Below are 17,919 nucleotides of genomic sequence, written 5' to 3'. Positions count from 1 at the left end.
TATGAAGCACGGGGAACGCAGTATCAAATACTGGAGTACTCCGTAGATGTTGCCATACCGCTAGACCTGAAAACGAAGTCAAGACGTAATGTAATACAAATACACAAAGCTAACCATTATTAGAAGGAAACGTATTGAAAATTACAGAATAATTAAAATTTATCATGACTTCATGAAGCCTGGAGTCTACATTAATACAACACTTGTAATATTAAATTTTAATGGGAACCCCGTACATACCCTATCACTACTCCCTCAATCTCCGTAGCCGCAGAGCAATATCAGAATAAAATCTCCAGACTAACTTAATACCTTACAAGATAGGAGATCTGATGAGATCTTGGATATGGACGCAATGCATAACCTTTTAGACGTATCTGAGGAGGGCTCTAAGCATGCGCATTTTATGAAGCAAGCATTACTCATGGTAAGGATTATCGAACTCCCTCGTTGTGCCCTATTCGAATTGAGCAAGCTTACCATTCATTAGGGAGAAAAGGCACTCCAGGCAAATGAAACGCCTGTGGGGTGTGTCCTGGTGTATGACGGCCAAATAGTCGGATCTGGGATGAATGACACAAATAAGTCAATGAATGTGAGTCCCCCAGGATGCATTATGGATATGCTCATATAATGGCTGCATTGTTATTGAGTTCCCATCCCACTTATTTTGTATCATACATGGTTAGAAATATATCACATTGAATCCACGAGCTAACATTGAACAGGGCACAAGACATGCTGAGTTCATTGCCATCCAAGAGATGCTACAAAGCCATCCCAGATCACACCTGCATTCGACAGATCTCTATGTGACCGTTGAACCCTGTGTTATGTGTGCATCTGCATTAAGGCAATACCAAATACGGGCTGTATATTTTGGCTGTGGTAATGAACGGTTTGGAGGAACAGGAAGCGTGCTTTCATTGCATTCCGAGTAATCAAGACACAGTCCTGTCAATGTTCGAGTGCTGACCCGCAACAGCTATGCCATTGATTCGCCGTATCCAGTGTATGGTGGATTGTTTCGCAAAGAAGCAATAATGCTACTTCGACGCTTCTATATACAAGAAAACGAAAAGGGTACGCAAATATATATATGCACGATGAGGGCTATTTCGTTAAGTAGTTGCTCATGCCTATTAGCACCGAAACCTCGCCCAAAAAAGAATCGTGAACTGAACACAAGTTTTGAAGGCGACGCTGAGAGCTTCGATTATATGTGATAGTCAGATAGCTAACCTTATCTCGACCGTGACAACCCCATTATCATAGAAAGCGAATAACGCTGTTATTACTAACGTTGTGTTCTCAAAGTAAGCGCGTGTGTTAAAAAAAAAAAAAGATCTTGCATTATGAGCCACAGTAGCGCCAAGAGGAATAAGTATACAGGAGCCCACAACAGGCGGGATTGGCAGTCAAATCTTCCAGCGTTTTCATGCCCTGTAACACTACAGTTTTAGTTAGAGCCGGCCTTCTCAGCTTCAAGTTCCCTCTCAGCTTGTTGATAATACTTGGCGGTGTCAATGCCGTGCTGGTTTCACTAGTTAGCCCTATATTCCCATATACCATGGGACGAACCACAAGCAAGATTCAAGACGACTAACCTGGTCGTGATTGACGGCGTTGACCCATGGGATAACATGGATAAACATCTCAGAATATCGCGAGTTCCTCGCCGCCACCCCTTGTAGGTAGGAGGAAAGTTTCGAGGCACCGTACAAAGGCTCGCCCCTCTTGACTTTGTCAACCATCTCCCTGTTATCTATTTCGGCCTCTCTCGAATTCTCCGTAAACCCATAAAAGCGGTCTGCGACGTTATTAGCAAGATAAGAAAAGGCGAGGCGTCATGAGAGTAAATCCCGGAATTGGCATACTGCAAGATCGCTGATAAAGGATATGGAGACCTCCGACAAGGCCGAGAGCTGTCGCTAGACGCATAACCGGGGCGAAGCCTCCTTTGCCCACATGGGACGGGCTCACCCGTTCCATCATCCAGAACGAGATTGGGGAGGCAGCAGCCATGCCACCAGCAATGGCGTAATCAGAGGGTCTAGCATATCTGAAAACTCGTTTCACGTGTCTAAATTGATGTTAATAACCCTAGACAACGGTACTGTGAGGGGTCAACCGTACGGATCGGAGTCGATGAGCTGCAAGACAAAAGATATGATTATTAGCAGGATGGCCTCACCACTGCTGGATGAACAGAACCGTCAAACAAACGTACCGGGTAGTCAGTATTTGCCCGCTTGGGGGGGACAATTGTCTTGTTATCGGATGCCATGATGACGATGCTGGGACCGTTTTGAGGGGAATACTAACATCGATTCCGCTGCGACGGAGTTGAGTTCGGAGGAGTGCCAAGAGCGCTGTCTACCAAAAAAGGATTAGCGTGCGTGAAGATTATCGGCCAATCAATGTCCGCGGTAGGTAATATCTATCTCGCTATCGGGCACATTTATATCAATTACCAGCAACATACTGATCGTAAGGCTACTAGTAGACAATTGAATACTCAACGTGTGATATTGTACTGGGGATTTCTATTTAAATTGTATATACAGGGGTAGAGCACTCTGAGTGCGTTGGTATCACTGGCGTAATTTATGCCTAAGGCACCACATCGCGTAGCCATTAGTTAACTAGTTAGTTATCTATCCGCGCGTGTCTGATCAACTCCGTATTATAGACATTGGGTACCTTTTACTTATTAACTTACGATTAACTTCGAAAGCTCGCAAACATGGAGAACGAAGACCCTAAGGAGTCTCAGATCAATGACCTTTTTGATTATGATGTCGGCTTAGATGACATTCTACGGGATGTCTCGACAACATCCAATACCAATGCTGCGAAGCAACCATCAGGGCCTGAAGGCTCAGGATTAGGATTGGGTCTTGATGAAGAAGTCAAAGTGTCCAAGAAGCGCCAACCTGTTGTGAAACTGGATGAGAGCCGGTGAGGATTGGATTTAATCGCATTCCTATACCGACGCGGCTTTGTGCTGATACCTTTCCCAGATTGCTTTCTCAAAATGGAATCCCAAAGCTGCGCCGTACAGCCAAAACAAAGTTACGATTCAAGGGAAAGGGTCACGAGGTACGCTACGTTAATGCTTGACCGCGTAAGAAGGACAAGCACTAATGAAATACTTACATAGTTTTCTGATGCGGCGCGCCTATTGAATTTCTATCAATTATGGCTGGATGACCTGTTTCCCCGTGCCAAGTTTGCTGATGGTCTTTCCATTATCGAAAAACTCGGTCATTCCAGGCGCTTACAAACAATGCGCCGGGAATGGATAGATGAAGAAAAGCCGAAATCATCAATGGACACGTTCGAAGATAGTCTACCGGAAAGAAGCCAGGGAAACGGACAGCCACTTACTAACGCGCATATTGACGAACCACGCGCAAACCTCGAGGGTCTTGATGACGATAATACCAGTGCTACCGTGCCCCAGGAGAAAAGCAGGTCAGATGAAGGGCTGTTCATGTCAGACGACGAGGGTGGCCAGCAGAACTTCAACGAACCAGAGCCTGAAGATGACGATCTAGATATTCTCTTAAGGGAACAGGATGATGAAAATCCTGCACCGAACAAGGGTTCAACAATATCCGAACCCCCTCATGAGGATACATACGAAGATGATCTTGAAGTCCTGCGCGAGCTAGAAGCTCCAGGTCCTACATCTACCTGATCAAAGTCAATTTGATGATGTGTCACGACAGCATAAATACGTGTTTTAATCAAAATTCTTGATGGACCGTATGAATTGTCTCTCAAATGTCTTACATTTGATCAGAATAATCCATAGATATCTTACCGCCTTGCATCTCATCCAAAGGTGTCGAGCCGGGTACGTGTCAATGCGAACGCTGCTGAGGAATTTAAAGGAATCAATCTATTCAGCAACCGGAAAGCACCACTTATTACATACAATGTTCGCCCGGCCACTAACACAAGGAAATAATAATAATATCAGTACAAAACCACCAAATCAGTATATAGAACACCGAATTAAGACAGCGTTCCAACACGGCTTGCAAGTTAAAAGGCCGGTTGAAATTGTTCACCAAGAAAGTTATGGAAAGTACACACAATCATTGATTGGCGGGTTCGGTCAAGACGGAGAATTGACCACCAGCACCAGCCCAGTTCAGCTTCTTGCCGCGAATAGCGGTGTTCTCGATCACTGTCGCGATTTCGATATCATCCTGCGTACCCTGTCCGGTCTGGTAAGTCGCAGAAAAGCCCCACGACCACGCACGGCCGTCCACATCAATAGCAAGCGAGTGATCCGATCCGGCTGCGACGACACTGGCATTGATACTCGGAACAGCTGTGGGTTCAATCAAGATTCGAGGGCGATCGCGCTCATCCTTGATCACCACTTCATCCGAGAGATTGTCAATTTTCATACCAGTCTGATAACCGTCAAGTCGGCCCCACACAAGGCAGTGTCCCTCCTTGTTCACAGCCATGGAGTGGTGAGCACCACCAGAAATCTGAGTAATGCTCTTCTCTGTTAGAGATTTCACAAGGGTAGGATGCACAATAGCTGCTTCTGCATCACCAGCGCCTTCCCGAATTCCGGTTTCGCCAAAACTATTTAGTCCCCAGGCGTACACCTTTCCGGATTCATGGATGGCAAAGGAGTGGAAAGCACCGGAGCTGATGTGCACAATGTTCTTTGGAAGACCGAATTCCCGAGGCTGTAGACCATGCAATCTGTTGCGCTCAATGATACGTCGTCCCAACTGATTTTGCTGGCCAGAGCCCCATGAGAAGACAGCACCCTTTTCATTTAATGCAAGAACATGGTTGTCTCCACACACCAAATGCTTGATTTTCTTCAGCGACGGAATAGGGGATGGTGTCGATTGAACTTTATGCTCAGCATCAAAACCCAAAATACCATCGTTGCTCTGGAAAAGTTTGGCGTTAGCGTGACGTGATATAATGTATCAAGTGCGCAGAAAGGGGATAAAAAGACCACTTACTCTGAAAGTTCCCCAGCCATATACGAGGCCATCGTCGGTCAAGGCAAAGCTAGAACTGTCACCAGCAACCACTTCGACGAACACTGTGCCCTCGGGAAATGACTCCGCTGGAATAGCGGTGGGAGTAGACTCGTGAGGATTCAGACCAGAGTCATCGTCTGAATCATCATCTGAATCATCATCTGAACCACTCTTGTTGGCATCATCAATGTCTTTGTAGCCACCCTCCCAAGTAGTGTTCCTTCCGAGCGCGCCTTGATCATTGACGCCCCAAGTCAAGATTTTATTGTCATGCGTGAGAGCAACACAATGCATACCACCAACCGCAACTTGGACGATACCAACCCTATCCGCAGGCAGAAGAGGATTGAGGCGCGGCCGCTTCACATCGACGGCATTCTTTGCAGGGCCCAACCCAAGCTCACCGGAGCTACCTTCTCCGAAGACGTAAACGTTCAAGCACGTTGAGGGCACAGTGTTGATGACAACTTTCGGTGGCTTTGGTTTGGGAGTAGCACCACGTTTGGTGACGCGAGTCTTCTTGGGTTGCGGAACGGGCTCTTCGCGATCAATGGATGCGGCCTTGCGCTTCTTGGAAGCCGGCGCAGTCGTAGCAGCCTCAGCGGTAGTCTTCGTTTTGCGCGATTTCGCAGGCTCGCTAGCTTTGGCCTTGGAAGTAGCGGTGCTCGACTTCTTAGCAGTCGTGGCGGTTTTCGTTGTGCATTCTTTAGTTGCAGCAGCAGTAGTCTTCTTCGTGGTGGTGGTGGCGGCGGCAGCCCTGGTGGTTTTCGGCTTTGCAGCAGCAGCCTTGGACTGTGCGCTTGCTGCCCTTTTGGGAGGCATGGTTGTGAATTAGGATGCGAAAAGCGTTTTTCTGCGCGCGAATGTGCCGACGGGTCTCTGCGCAAGATACTCGGGGTGTCAAGCGTTGTTTATAAGCAAGAGATCCGGTAGATCCGGGAAAGAGAAGCCCAATTGAATGATGAAAATCAAAGAGATAAAGAAAGGAAGGAGGAAAGAAAGGGGAATCCTGGCTAGTTCAGTGTATGAGTGAAAGGAAAAGAAAAAGAATTTCCTTTGACGCGATGCGACAGTTGTTTTTTTGTTGTTGTGTTTTGTTCCTCGCCGACAAAGGAAAAACGCGCTAACCTCAAACTAGGATGCTTTGTCAGAATCCCACATTCCGGAGAATGACAGAGTAGGAATAGAAATATTAGACCAAGTCATGCATTAATAGTTGGAGTGACTGGAAAAGAGTGGTGTAATTACTCCATCATGGGCAGGGATTCAGTCACTATTATTCTTCTTTGAATAGACACAGGCATCATAATCATGAGGGTCATCAATTATCTCTTTCTCTCTCCAGCGAAGATATGCATATATACACCTCTCTTGCCTCCAATCCTATCCATCTTGCTGATCCATTGCAACACTCACTGTACTGTTTGTCACTTCAGGAGGAGGTGAAGTAGGTCGAATCTTGCCGCACATGATCACATTTTGCCCCAAAGGCTTCCATGTTACGTCTCGAGGGTTCAGGGCGGCATTCGGTTTGCCCTGCTCATCTCGTTTCGAATCGGGGCTAACACCCACCCCACCGCGGCCAAGGTAGGTAGGAGCAACAGTCACGACAATAGAATCGATAAAGTCGGTGTATTCAGGATTCAGTAATTCGCTTAGAACTGTCCCACCACCTTCAATCATGACGCTTTTGATCCCTTCAGACGCAAGGGCACGGAGAATAACTTCCCAGCGGAGTCGCCAATTCTGATTGTACTCCACGATGCGAAGGAAGTCACCCCCATGGCCTTTCAGCATCATCAATTTCTGAGGGTGGATCTGTGCCCCTGGAGACACAACGACCCACGGAGCTTTGCCCTTGCCCTCCACTGCAGTTCTTAACATCCTGCATTCGGGTTGAACAGGCCATCGTCCCGTGGGATCAATGATAACTGGCCGCGGTTGCCACATCCTTCCAAGACCACCGAACCCACCGGCTCCCTCAAGCCTACAATTCAGTCCTGGGTTGTCAGCAAGAACAGTTCCGACTCCGATCAGAATTGCATCGTGACGGGATCTTAAGTAGTGCGTCATCAGTTTCGCTTCTGGCCCTGACAGAACAGTTTGCATTCCTGGTTCAAGTGAGATCTTGGAATCCATAGAAGATGCATACGATAGAGTGACGTGGGGAAGTTGGCGTTTTTCATCATGGTCGGGCATGTAGGGCTCTAGAAAGTCCAAGGTGAATTGGGGGAATTGCAAGGTATCCGGCGCTAAAGGATGATTCGGACTTTCTTGTGGAGGATTCGAATCAGATGGGTTTCCCTTATCATCGTTGGATCCATGGATTCTCACTATCCCATGTCCCTTTTGATATTCGTAGCCATCATGCGGCACGAGTCTCACTTCAGGATTCTGCATCCGCCACTTTGCCGAGACATTTCGGACATCCGTGACTGTACAGAACTTGCCGCCTGCTTCGTAAAGTTTCTCATGTTCCTCCTGGAATTTTGTGTAGATCGAGGAGGGCAAATATCCTTTTACTGCTTCCTTCCGGGCAAATTCCATAAGGCCCGAGTTCCGCTTGACTTTGTCGATATAATCGAGATCATGCGAGTGTACGGTACTGCTCCCAGGAGTCCGCGCAATCGTTACCGTCGAATATGCACCTTCAAACTTAACGACTTTGATCTGAAAGTTGCAGATGCCGCCTTCTCGCACTCGTTTCTTTCGAGGACGTTTCCCCTCGGGCAAGGGACGTGTTTCGGACGAGCGATGGGTTGGACGCCGTAGACGACACATGTAATAGTCCGTTGTGCAATGGCCCTCTTTGCTAGAATTGGATCTCTGTTTCACCCAGACGTTGTCGATAAAAGGCCAATATGTCTCAAACTCATCGAGGCTGATTTCGATTGGGTCCTTACACTCGAACATCACTCGTCGGATTCTCGCAAGATTTGGCGGGTTGTCGAAAAGGCTATAGTTGGCTATCGCGTCCCCATTCGACGATGCGCGGATGATATGACCAGTGTCGTTGCCATCCTCCCCGATGTCATTTTGGGGAGGCTGTTCATTCCCGGCGGATGGATGACCTGTCTCTTGAGAAGGTGGCTGATCCTGATGTGCCGAGTCCTGCGGTGTCATGGGTTCGTCGTAGGCCGCCTCCATGTCTCCTCCGTCCGAGTGAACTGCTAGCCCGTCTTTTGTTTGCGCCAAAGCTTCATTGTGCGGGGATTCCAGGTCGACATCCGACGACATCGATTTCAGGCTCGAGTTGGATGCATCTGAAAGGTCATGGTCCATGTCGTCGAACGTAGCGTTATGTTGGGGTTGGTTTCGGATTCAGTTAAACATGCATACAGCAAGCAATGCGCACGCATAGCCTTCGCTTGTTGAACAAATTCTTCCGGCTCGGCAGGACGATTCTCTATAAATACATGCAGCAGTCTCCTCTTCAGTTGATAATTCACAGGCAAAAAGCGGTTACTGGCGACTGTTCCCCCACGGGCGCACAAGTTGTCGAGTGGGATTCACGCTGTAGGAGGTGATGGTAGATGAGATTTTGGCGCCTGAGGCTGCCAGCGGGACAGGCCCGCACCTGCCCACTTGCAAGTCGAAAGAAAGCGATAATCATCATTTGATATCAAAACTATGGAATTAGATCTATGAACCCCAATTGCCCTGCTGTCTTCAACATAACGAAGGCAAACACCGTCTAATATGCACCGATTCCCGCCCCAGCACGAGCAAGAGTCTCATATACTCTCGGCGGCAATTTATACTTGACCATGCCTGAAAAGATCATCAGATCTTTCGCCATGACCAGCAGCTCGTCAGCCATTCCTTGTCTGATCTCGTTCTCGTATGCCCCGGAGTTCAAACGTTCCCTTTCATGGCCAATGCAGGCGATACTCCACATGATGACATGTCCAACATTGCGTGAAATTATCGGAGGGAATGACGAAAATGCCTGGGCTGCGCTTCGAATATAAGAAACAGAGCCTCTGGCCCGTAGTGGAAGAATGTTCAATCCATTAATAGCCTACCACGCAAAAATCTGTCAGCACTGCACCGGAGAAAAAGGAAGCCGAAGCAAAGAGAAACGCAAGTTGAGAACTCACATCAAGAGCTGGTGTCCATTTGCCTGCCTCGACTTCTGCCTTTGCTTCCATCATCCGAAGCAATAAGCCACAAGTGTCACGGTTGACTTGACGGATGCGTTGGTAGTACAGAGCATTGGTGTTATAGAGACCGATCATGTTCTTCGCCAAAACAACCGGATCTTCCACTGCTGTCAAGCTGAGGCTACTTCCCGGCTCTGCCACTTCCTGGCCATCTTCCAACCGGTGCGTCCTTGGGAGCAGAGGCTGCAGCTTCAGGCCTGAACCTCCCAAGTCAACGGCCACTGCGTCAGACAGCGCCCGGTTAATTATGTCAATGACGCGGTCGTAGTCCTCAGCGAGATGGTACAGGAGGACAGCATCTGTAATTAAGCCCTTGTCATCGGCAACAGCGGCAGCCTGCACTGTTATGGTCTTCAGGAATTCATCTTGATCAACCAGCTTGATCAAGCCCAGGCGCTGCTCAATGACACCCTTGATCCTGGTTCCGTCAGAACGTATATCCCCGAGCAATTTGGCAAAATCTCTGGTTTCCAAGATAAACTCTCGCAAGGCTTCGTGACACACCGAGGCCTGTGATTTGCCAAGCGAGCCGGGAAGATCAGCGTTGAGGCAAAGTAGCGAGAAGTAGTCAACAGCCGCTTCAACGAAACCGGTACGGAACTCTCGAGTGTACTGCGTAACGAGATATCCAAAGTTGATTTGCGGGTGTTGTTTAACCGTAAACGACACTGTTTTTTTTTTTTTTTTTTCTAGTTAGCACCACGACCAATCTTCAAAAAAAAGAGGATGTTGGAATTGGGGTTTTGCTCACAAATTTCTTCGCCGGATGTATAGAAGTCAGAAACACGCAGAAGGCCATAGTAGGCGAGCGCAACTGCGAAATGCACGGCACTGACCGGGACATAAGACCCAAGGTACGAGACAGCCTGTTCAAACATTCCACCTAGGATCTGTAGGAGGAAGAAAGTACCGTAGCCACCTGGTCCTTCTTGTCCTTTTCCAAATACTCGTTGTCCAATTTCTGTGATGTCGGTCTGGATATCCTCCAGGCCGAAGACATCGCCCGCAACTTCCTCGGCGCGGTCGTCCTCTCTAGCCAAGGTAAATTGCAGCCATATCCAATCTTCGACACTTTGGTTGATCCCTTCTAAGCGCCTTCGGCTAAGTTCGCAGCGCCCAATGATCTTGTAACATGCCATTCGATAAGGATCAACCGTGTTTTCTGGTGCATTGCGCGAACGCTGTTGGTACTCGCCATTGATCTTCTGCTGCAAATCTCTCGGCAGCCGTCGATTTTGTGCGTAGGTAGTCATGTATGTCACAAATTTGTGATCCAACGACCGGAAGCCAGGATCTTGGCTCACATATTCCGCTGCTTCAGTGACAAATCCACACCGAAGGAGGTAGAATATTAGGATCCAGCAATAATCTTGACCCACCATCTGCAACTCTGTTCCATCTGGTGCTAGATCTTTTCGGGCAGCTCGAAGTCGGATATAGGCGCGAATTTTGTTAATCACACTCGGTATACCACCAAGCTGTGCCTCTCGGGGGTTCTTGGCGATCACATTCTCGACCTCATCATAAAACGATTTCTCAAGAAAGGATCTCGAGCCCTCAACTATTCGCTTGCGCAGGTTGATTGCTTTGCGGGAATTCGGTATTTCGTCAAGGTAATCTTCAGAGAATCGTCGCTCCTGGATGCTACCGGGATCGGACGCGCTCATGACCTTCGAACTCTCGTTAACGATGCATATCAGCGCTTGGTAAGCATCAAATAGTTGCCGAGGAACCTATTGATGATCAGTTAATGCGAGGATAAACGCTACGATAAGATTATGACTTACATCACCGCCAGCATGTTGCTCAACGCCGGAGAACTCGTGAAGTACGGGGAAAGTGTGCCCCTGAAGTCGGGCAGAGTTCAACAGCTGGACCCGGTCTGCGTAGTAACCCATCTTTTCTCGCAAGAACCGTAGATCTGGGGCATGGACGGCTGGCCCTTCGCTGCGTTCGGCGGGATCTTCAAAAATCTGTGGTCGGGCAAATCCAGCTCCTGGAGTACCGATGACGGACTTCTCTAGACCTGACCGACCAAAGACACTCCTGCGCGAGCCTGGCGACTGGCCAATAGAACCAGGCTGCTTGAACTGCCTCATTGAGCGACCACCCGAGCCCTTCGCGGTTGCTCCCATGCTGTCGCTGCCCTGCGCGAGCCCAAAATGCTGGAATATCTTCCGGCGTTGTTCTTCCCAGTCCAAATCTACTTTTTCTTCCAAGAATGCGTCGAAGTCTCTGTGCGCTCGAGCGAGACTTTCAGCGATCATCACCTGCCGGCCACGCTGTTGCATGTTCCTCAAGAACTTTTGATTATCCGGATCGAAGGCATCCTGTTCTTTGGAAGGGACTGATATCGACGCCTGGGGATCCAACGCCTTGAGATCTCGAATTGCGTGCCCTGGCGACACCCCTGACGCCGCCAGTAAATAGTGACTGTACAGACCCAAGCAGATGTCAGTCGCGTTTTCTGAAGTAAATGAGGGAGCCAGTCTTGAAAACAATTTACTTACGCTTTGGAGTTCAGACCATGCTGAGAATCCTTGGGTCCTCCTGAACCGAGCTCTCTTGCCTTTCTTCGGATGTCATCGAGTCCCAATTGAAGGCTGGGCAACTCCTCAAAACTGCTGTTCTGACCAACGGCAGACAATGGTCTCTTTTTACCACGTTCCAGCAAGCTGTTGAAGTATGCAGGTTGGGTTGTTTGGCCAGAAGACCGCACTGGCTGCGCTTGGCTCTGCCCAAAGATTGAACCCTGACTAGGCTGTTGCTGGGCTTGCGGCTGGGAGCCGAAGACGGAGTTGGCTGGAGCAGGTTGAGTTGTAGCGGTATTTCCGAAGATGCTGGACTGATTATTCGGAGAGAATATACTCGCTGGCTGCTGCTGCTGCTGTTGCTGCTGTGTGGCTCCTAACCCACCACCTCCAAACAAACCGAAATTCGAGGAAGCCATTGAGCAGGTCTTGCCAGGAACCACAGTCGCAGTAAGGTAGCGAGAGTAAAAGGAAAGAGTCTTCGGAACAGTTGGGTATGCTGCTGGGGTTTCTTTGAAAGACAAGTCAACAAAATAAATACTTGGGCTTAGATGGGACGGGTGAAGCTTAATGAATGGTAAAAACTCACAAATCCGAAGCACAAAGAAAGGTCACCCAAGCAGCCGGTTATGAAGGCTCACCTTGCTCGTTCGTCACCCCGTTGATTTCGTGTTTATGGAAAAGCTAACTACACTTCCAAATTCATCTAGCTATATGCCGGATGATTATTTGTTCCGCCGGCAATTTGCAGTGATTTCCTGCCTCAGGCGCTGATGGGAACAATTTTTGTTCCGTGTTTGACAAGCATAATTTCTCCATCAAGTCTTCATTTAAAATATTATTGTTTGTGCTTAATACGCCTGCTCAGGACGTTGATAACTAACAAAGCCATGCCTGCCTTTCAAGCCAAAACTTTTCGTCGCACACCGACAGCGTCGTCGCCTCTCGGAGAACGAATTGGTGCGGCGTACCGATCCAGATTAAGCAGGCATCCGTTTATGCTCTTTGGTCTTCCCTTCATTACAGTCATCGTCGCTGCATCATTTGCTTTGACCCCAGCTGCCGCCCTTAGATATGAGCGCTATGATCGCAAAGTGCAGCAATTGAGTAAAGAGGAAGCAATGGACCTTGGACTCCGAGGGCCGGATGGGGAAGAGGGAATCAAGAGGAACCCGCGAAGAAGAGTTATCGGCGATGAAAGGGAAGAATATTACGTATGTCATCATAATATTCTCAATTGATTACTATATACACTAACAACTCTCTGAAGAGGCTGATGGCCAAGGATTTGGATAACTGGGAACAAAAGCGAGTCCAGAGATTCCAAGGCGAGCCAGACGGAAGACTGTGAACAACCCAACCCTTTTCGGGCGAACAAGATGGCTTCGACTGCCTTGTTCACTTCGCATTCACACATAGCGCCCGGGTGTCCAGACCTGGGTGTTAGGGGCTGTTAATCAAGGCATCATCTCCTATTCGGTTCCCATGGGATTAAATATGCAGTCTTCAGTCTTCAGTCAGGACCTGGGAGGGGTTTGTTCTATCTCCGTTGGCGTCAGATACAAGACACTGCGGGCTAGATGTTGTCCGTGTGCAAACGAGTTTAATCTCTCCGACATCCAATTGCTTCATCGAACATGCCAAATGCCATGCTGTCCCGTGCACATCTGGACCACACCACAGTTCCAGTCATGAATGCTGAATGCGCTATGGTGTGTGAGGTCACTGCGTAACGACCTGATTCCTTCCGACGCTTGAATCAACCATCTAACTGGGTCTGTTAGCTGTAGAATGAGAGCAAGAACGAGAGCCAGAATATGACATCAGGAGTCATGTTACGTGAGGTGATGTCGTACCAAAACCATAGCATTCTTTACGATAGCAATACGGATCCTGCTGTGTTCCCGGAAGAGCTCTCTTTGTAGTACTCCGTATAGAGTACTAATGGCCTTTCAATAATTGATGAAGATAGGATAACTGGAATTTGCTGACACATCATTTTCCATAACCACATACATACAGTAGTACTCCGTAGTCGTGTATCCTAGAGCAGCGTAAGAGCCTCAATTCCCGAAGATCGCATGAAACCATGACCAATTCTCACCTATAGTATCATAATATAATAATACACAGTACATAACTATGGAGTATTAAAATTACACTCAATCATTCCGCGTTATCATTGGGGGGAAATGACGATTCCAGAACGGCCCGCTGCAACTGAATAAATTATGATCGGGGGAAATCCCATGTTTTCTGCACACCTCTTTTCTTTTTGCCGCTGGCAGACATAACGTCATAGGCCTCTTACCAGGTTCGGTTCCCCTTCAAATTCCCTCGCCTCCAGATTTTTCCTTTTTTCGCCTCCTCTGAATCTTTTATTTTATTATTCTTTTCTATCTTTCTCCAATCGGTCTCTTATTTTTCCCTTCCCCCCAATTCTTACTTTTATTCTAGATTATTGTTCCTCCTCCGTCTGTCTCCCTTCCCTGTACATAACCTTTTTGACTTGTTCCGACTGATGGCGGTGGATCAATGATATCAAGTCATACCCCTCCTTTCCACAATTGTCGATTATTTTTTGACTTCAATTGGCCCAGGAACCTTACAGACAATTCGCATCCGATCCCTCGCGGAGTTCCCCCCTTTAAGTGAGCCCCAAGTTGTGCTCAGGTGGCTAGACCCAACGATTCTCACCTGTCTTCTTCGGTCTCCAATTTGTTCCCATTCCGGTTCTCTGTGGATCTCTCTTCTCTCCACCAGGCTCTTGCTCTTTTACTCTTCACCTTAAAAAAAAAAAAAAAAAAAAAAAAAAAAAAAAAAATTTTTGAATAATCGTCCTAGATTACTTCATCTCTTCCTTTGTCAGAAATGCTGGATTGCAAACGCCACCAAAGCTTCCCTCGCCGGTCTTAGAAAAGAAGGAAAGGAAAAAAGAATCGATTGTTTCTTCTCATTAGTACAACAACTTCGGGTCTTCCTTCTACTTGCCACTGAAACCTTGAGATAATAAGGAATAACGGGTACCCGTGCATTGTTCTCACACATTGGTCAACAATAATCTTCGACGAGGTGTCTTTCTTCTTTGCATAAATCTATCTTTGTCCTTTCTTTCATTTCCCTTTGCCTCCCTCCTGTCTACAGTGTTTTTTTCATTCACGAGATCTCGAGATGGCAAGCTTGGTCATTCGTTTAACATCCTAGCTTGTTCCTTAATTCTCTTCTTTTGAGGAGGAAGAAAAGGGGGGAAAAAAGAGAGAAAAGAATTATGTCCGCCATGACAGGTCCGAGGCATTCTCCTTCGTCCCCGTGGCATCAAGATACTCAAAACCAGCCACTTGCCAGTGCCGGCACTAGTCACCATCACACTGTGTCAGGCCATTTGAGTCCCAACTACTTTGCCATTGGCGCAAATGACGCTAGCAACACACATGATTTGAAGCAAAGTTTCCATGCAAGGAATAACTGGGATATAGCTTCTCAGCCCCATACCCAATCATCAGTCCCCAGTCAAAGACCGCAGCTACTACCCCAGAAGTCAGTCTATGAGGACATCCAGGGTGATTATATGAGAGGTCCCACCGTGAACGAAAGTAATCGCAGAACGTCCGTCTTACACGGCCTACCATGGAATCCCGAATTGCAGAAGACCAATTCGTCCGAATGGACTGTCAACCTACATTCGAGCCCTCGGAATTCATATTTTCAGGAACCAGAGCATGCGATTCGAAACAGCCATAGGCCAGATGTCTCTCGGATCGATGATTTGCGCTCGCAGGATTCAATGCAACAGACATCCGTCCAGCCGCCCCGTCCTTTTCAGCTGTCGTTTCAGGGTGGGTTGGCAAATACCGTTTCGCGCCAAAATACACCCGAACCCGGGTCTCAGACATCGCATCCCGCTCATGGGGTCAATTTCGCGTCCGCCAAGCGTTGCGCCGAGTTAGTTATATCAGCCCATCGGGAATCGATATTCTTGGATGTGCGTCCATTTACGCATTTTGCGCAGTCTAATATCAGAGGGTCGCTGAATCTTTGCATCCCAACCACCCTCGTCAAGCGGCCCTCGTTCGACACACGGAAGTTGGAGAACACATTTACGGATGATAGCGCGAAGATGAACTTTGCGAGATGGAGACAATGCCGCTATATCGTCGTCTATGATGCCGCTACAGCTGATCCGAAGGACGCGGGGCCGCTATCAAATCTGCTGAAGAAGTTCACGGCTGAGGGTTGGGACGGTGAAGCAATGATCCTAAAAGGTGGTTTCAAGACGTTCTCGAACTGTTTTCCCGGCCTCACGCAAAATCAGCAAGGAGAACAATTGCAGGCGGCAACAAAGGCTGCCCCGAAGAAGCCAACTTCAATGCATATCAGTCTTCCAGCCGTTGCTCCAGTCGCCGGTGGGTGCGCTTTGCCGGAGTCATCCGCCACAGTCATCCCCTTTTTCGGGAATATTCGCCAACACATGGATCTTTTAGGAGGTGTTGGGCAGATGTCTCTTCAACTTCCCAGGCAGTTAACTGAGTCAAAAAGACGGTTGTTACCCTCCTGGTTACGGGATGCTTCGAATCCCAGTGATCGAGGCCACAGCGTCTCGCAAAAATTCTTGAGGCTCGAAGAAAAGGAGTTGGAGCGAATGAAGCAGGCGTTCTCCTATGAATCGACGGTCGATGCTGCCTCATCGAAAAAATATCGCATCGCCGGCATTGAAAAAGGGACCAAGAATAGGTACAACGATATCTATCCATTTGATCATTCTCGTGTCCAACTTCAAAATGAGCCAACCGGTGGCTGCGATTATGTGAATGGGAACCATTTGAAAGCCGAATACAGTAACAGAAGCTATATAGCGACCCAGGCCCCTGTGCCAGATACATTCAACGTGAGTGCTTCTTCATTTTTCTTTGTGGTTTTATGGATCCTTTCGCCCTGAAATATTCTGGATTGGATATCGGCTGATATGTTTGTTAGGATTTCTGGCGCGTTGTCTGGGAGCAAGATATCAGATTGGTTGTTGCGCTCACCGCAGAATTTGAACGGGGCCAAGTGAAGTGTCATCCGTACTGGGAGTCTGGGACGTATGGGCCTCTTCAGGTCAAAAACTTCTCGCAGAGATATGTCTACATGGATAGGCCGGGTTCGTCACTGGCAAACGACTCCGGCATAAAACCATCGGCGGCGCAAGTCGACTCCAATCAACAAAATGAGGGTGACGATCCTTGCATTATTGTCAGACACTTTGGCCTGTCCCACTCTGCGTTTCCATTCCAACCGCTACGGGAAGTTACGCAGCTTCAATATCCCTATTGGCCTGATTTCGGCACCACCGCGCAGCCATCTCATCTGTTGCAGTTGATTGAGCAGTGTAACAAAGTCATCGAGGCCACCAGTAATACCGCTTTCAGCAGTAGCGAGGCAGAACCGCAGGGGCAGCGGTCGGTTTTGGTGCATTGTAGTGCGGGCTGTGGGCGCACTGGTACATTCTGTGCCGTTGATAGTACATTGGACATGCTAAAACGACAGCGCTCCAAAACACAGCATTCATCGACCAATGATAACGAGAACCCGACCGATGATGGGTTGGTCTGTAATGAAGAGCTGGATCTCATCGCAAAGACTGTCGCCGATTTTCGGACTCAGAGACCAAGTATGGTACAAAACCTCGGTCAGTTCGTGCTTTGTTACGAGAGTGTGCTCGAGTGGGTTGTATCTCAGATGTCGGATGGGGATGATATTTCCCAATGAAGGTTCATCTGAATATATTGTGGTTTATTACTTTTCTTTTGCACCCGTGCGAGATCTCATTTGATTGACGCGTTTTCCTTCTCGTCGTATTATATGGGATACCCATTGCAATGATGCAAATTTCTTGCTTTGATATTATGGTCTTGAGGATTATCTGCATGGGTCTCTTGGACTAACTATACTTATAATCTGTCATACTGCCCTGGTGCATGTATATAAATAACGCATTTTTGGGTGTTCTTTGTTCATTTGGGGACCGTGGCGTATTATGGATTAGAGAAGGGAATAGCCCTAATTCGTACTTTCTCACAGAAATTGCATCTACAATAAATTCACTTCAAGCTGGGCTTCAATCCAGGTCTGGAAAAGGACTGCTGCCTGGCTATTGTGGTCAAAGTCTCCTCTGTTGGAGGCTTGGAGCCTTCTGTACGGAGTAAATGTAGGCAACAA

At 48.0% G+C, this 17,919-nt stretch overlaps 8 protein-coding genes across 8 annotated transcripts; 4 read left to right on the top strand and 4 right to left on the bottom strand.

Moving 5' to 3' along the window:
- Window positions 1-250: 250 nt before the first annotated feature.
- Window positions 251-1,232, top strand: ASPGLDRAFT_46830 (nucleoside deaminase). Its single transcript, XM_022546537.1, has 5 exons — window positions 251-427; window positions 491-595; window positions 729-937; window positions 986-1,083; window positions 1,147-1,232. Exons 1-5 carry the CDS (start codon window positions 356-358, stop codon window positions 1,224-1,226), a joined length of 564 nt encoding a protein of 187 aa, XP_022401598.1. The 5' UTR covers window positions 251-355; the 3' UTR covers window positions 1,227-1,232.
- On the bottom strand, window positions 1,196-2,310 carry ASPGLDRAFT_46829 (putative NADH-ubiquinone oxidoreductase 21 kDa subunit). The gene is made up of 5 exons (XM_022546536.1): window positions 2,231-2,310; window positions 2,137-2,153; window positions 1,878-2,083; window positions 1,608-1,810; window positions 1,196-1,534 (listed from the first exon to the last, which is right to left on the bottom strand). Exons 1-5 carry the CDS (start codon window positions 2,285-2,287, stop codon window positions 1,460-1,462), a joined length of 558 nt encoding a protein of 185 aa, XP_022401597.1. The 5' UTR covers window positions 2,288-2,310; the 3' UTR covers window positions 1,196-1,459.
- A 436-nt stretch (window positions 2,311-2,746) lies between these two features.
- Window positions 2,747-3,703, top strand: ASPGLDRAFT_25540 (Chromosome segregation in meiosis protein 3; the record flags this gene model as incomplete). Its single annotated transcript, XM_022543496.1, has 3 exons — window positions 2,747-2,961; window positions 3,024-3,102; window positions 3,164-3,703. The coding sequence occupies 3 exons, from the start codon at window positions 2,747-2,749 to the stop codon at window positions 3,701-3,703; spliced, it is 834 nt and encodes a 277-aa protein (XP_022401596.1).
- A 144-nt stretch (window positions 3,704-3,847) lies between these two features.
- ASPGLDRAFT_46826 (RCC1-like domain-containing protein) lies at window positions 3,848-6,099 on the bottom strand. Its single transcript, XM_022546535.1, has 2 exons — window positions 5,007-6,099; window positions 3,848-4,931 (listed from the first exon to the last, which is right to left on the bottom strand). Exons 1-2 carry the CDS (start codon window positions 5,847-5,849, stop codon window positions 4,107-4,109), a joined length of 1,668 nt encoding a protein of 555 aa, XP_022401595.1. The 5' UTR covers window positions 5,850-6,099; the 3' UTR covers window positions 3,848-4,106.
- A 311-nt stretch (window positions 6,100-6,410) lies between these two features.
- ASPGLDRAFT_25538 (RibD family protein) lies at window positions 6,411-8,309 on the bottom strand (the record flags this gene model as incomplete). The annotated part of the gene is made up of 1 exon (XM_022543495.1): window positions 6,411-8,309. One exon carries the CDS (start codon window positions 8,307-8,309, stop codon window positions 6,411-6,413), a length of 1,899 nt encoding a protein of 632 aa, XP_022401594.1.
- Window positions 8,310-8,721: 412 nt separating this feature from the next.
- nic96 (linker nucleoporin NIC96) lies at window positions 8,722-12,140 on the bottom strand (the record flags this gene model as incomplete). The annotated part of the gene is made up of 5 exons (XM_022544551.1): window positions 8,722-9,048; window positions 9,128-9,858; window positions 9,942-10,923; window positions 10,978-11,623; window positions 11,701-12,140. 5 exons carry the CDS (start codon window positions 12,138-12,140, stop codon window positions 8,722-8,724), a joined length of 3,126 nt encoding a protein of 1,041 aa, XP_022401593.1.
- A 471-nt stretch (window positions 12,141-12,611) lies between these two features.
- ASPGLDRAFT_25536 (cytochrome c oxidase assembly protein COX16) lies at window positions 12,612-13,072 on the top strand (the record flags this gene model as incomplete). Its single annotated transcript, XM_022543494.1, has 2 exons — window positions 12,612-12,935; window positions 12,992-13,072. 2 exons carry the CDS (start codon window positions 12,612-12,614, stop codon window positions 13,070-13,072), a joined length of 405 nt encoding a protein of 134 aa, XP_022401592.1.
- A 1,438-nt stretch (window positions 13,073-14,510) lies between these two features.
- ptpA (putative protein tyrosine phosphatase (Pyp1)) lies at window positions 14,511-17,914 on the top strand. Its single transcript, XM_022546534.1, has 2 exons — window positions 14,511-16,606; window positions 16,696-17,914. Exons 1-2 carry the CDS (start codon window positions 14,999-15,001, stop codon window positions 17,467-17,469), a joined length of 2,382 nt encoding a protein of 793 aa, XP_022401591.1. The 5' UTR covers window positions 14,511-14,998; the 3' UTR covers window positions 17,470-17,914.
- Window positions 17,915-17,919: the final 5 nt, after the last annotated feature.

The sequence above is a fragment of the Aspergillus glaucus genome (genome assembly GCF_001890805.1).
Source record: "Aspergillus glaucus CBS 516.65 unplaced genomic scaffold ASPGLscaffold_9, whole genome shotgun sequence".
NCBI lineage: Eukaryota > Fungi > Ascomycota > Eurotiomycetes > Eurotiales > Aspergillaceae > Aspergillus > Aspergillus glaucus.
This window is presented reverse-complemented; position numbering and strand designations above follow the sequence as displayed.

Excerpts from the sequence above, each read along its gene's own strand:
- ASPGLDRAFT_46830 (XM_022546537.1), top strand. The coding sequence starts at position 356 with ATGCATAACCTTTTAGACGTATCTGAGGAGGGCTCTAAGCATGCGCAT. Across the intron at positions 596-728 it reads ACACAAATAAGTCAATGAAT|GGCACAAGACATGCTGAGTT; the intron begins GTGAGTCCCCCA and ends AACATTGAACAG. Across the intron at positions 1,084-1,146 it reads TATACAAGAAAACGAAAAGG|CACCGAAACCTCGCCCAAAA; the intron begins GTACGCAAATAT and ends CATGCCTATTAG.
- ASPGLDRAFT_46829 (XM_022546536.1), bottom strand. The coding sequence starts at position 2,287 with ATGGCATCCGATAACAAGACAATTGTCCCCCCCAAGCGGGCAAATACT. Across the intron at positions 1,811-1,877 it reads CCTTTATCAGCGATCTTGCA|ACCGCTTTTATGGGTTTACG; the intron begins GTATGCCAATTC and ends ATAACGTCGCAG. Across the intron at positions 1,535-1,607 it reads ACGCCGTCAATCACGACCAG|CACGGCATTGACACCGCCAA; the intron begins GTTAGTCGTCTT and ends TAGTGAAACCAG.
- ASPGLDRAFT_46826 (XM_022546535.1), bottom strand. The coding sequence starts at position 5,849 with ATGCCTCCCAAAAGGGCAGCAAGCGCACAGTCCAAGGCTGCTGCTGCA. Across the intron at positions 4,932-5,006 it reads ATGGCTGGGGAACTTTCAGA|AGCAACGATGGTATTTTGGG; the intron begins GTAAGTGGTCTT and ends AAACTTTTCCAG.
- ptpA (XM_022546534.1), top strand. The coding sequence starts at position 14,999 with ATGACAGGTCCGAGGCATTCTCCTTCGTCCCCGTGGCATCAAGATACT. Across the intron at positions 16,607-16,695 it reads CTGTGCCAGATACATTCAAC|GATTTCTGGCGCGTTGTCTG; the intron begins GTGAGTGCTTCT and ends TATGTTTGTTAG.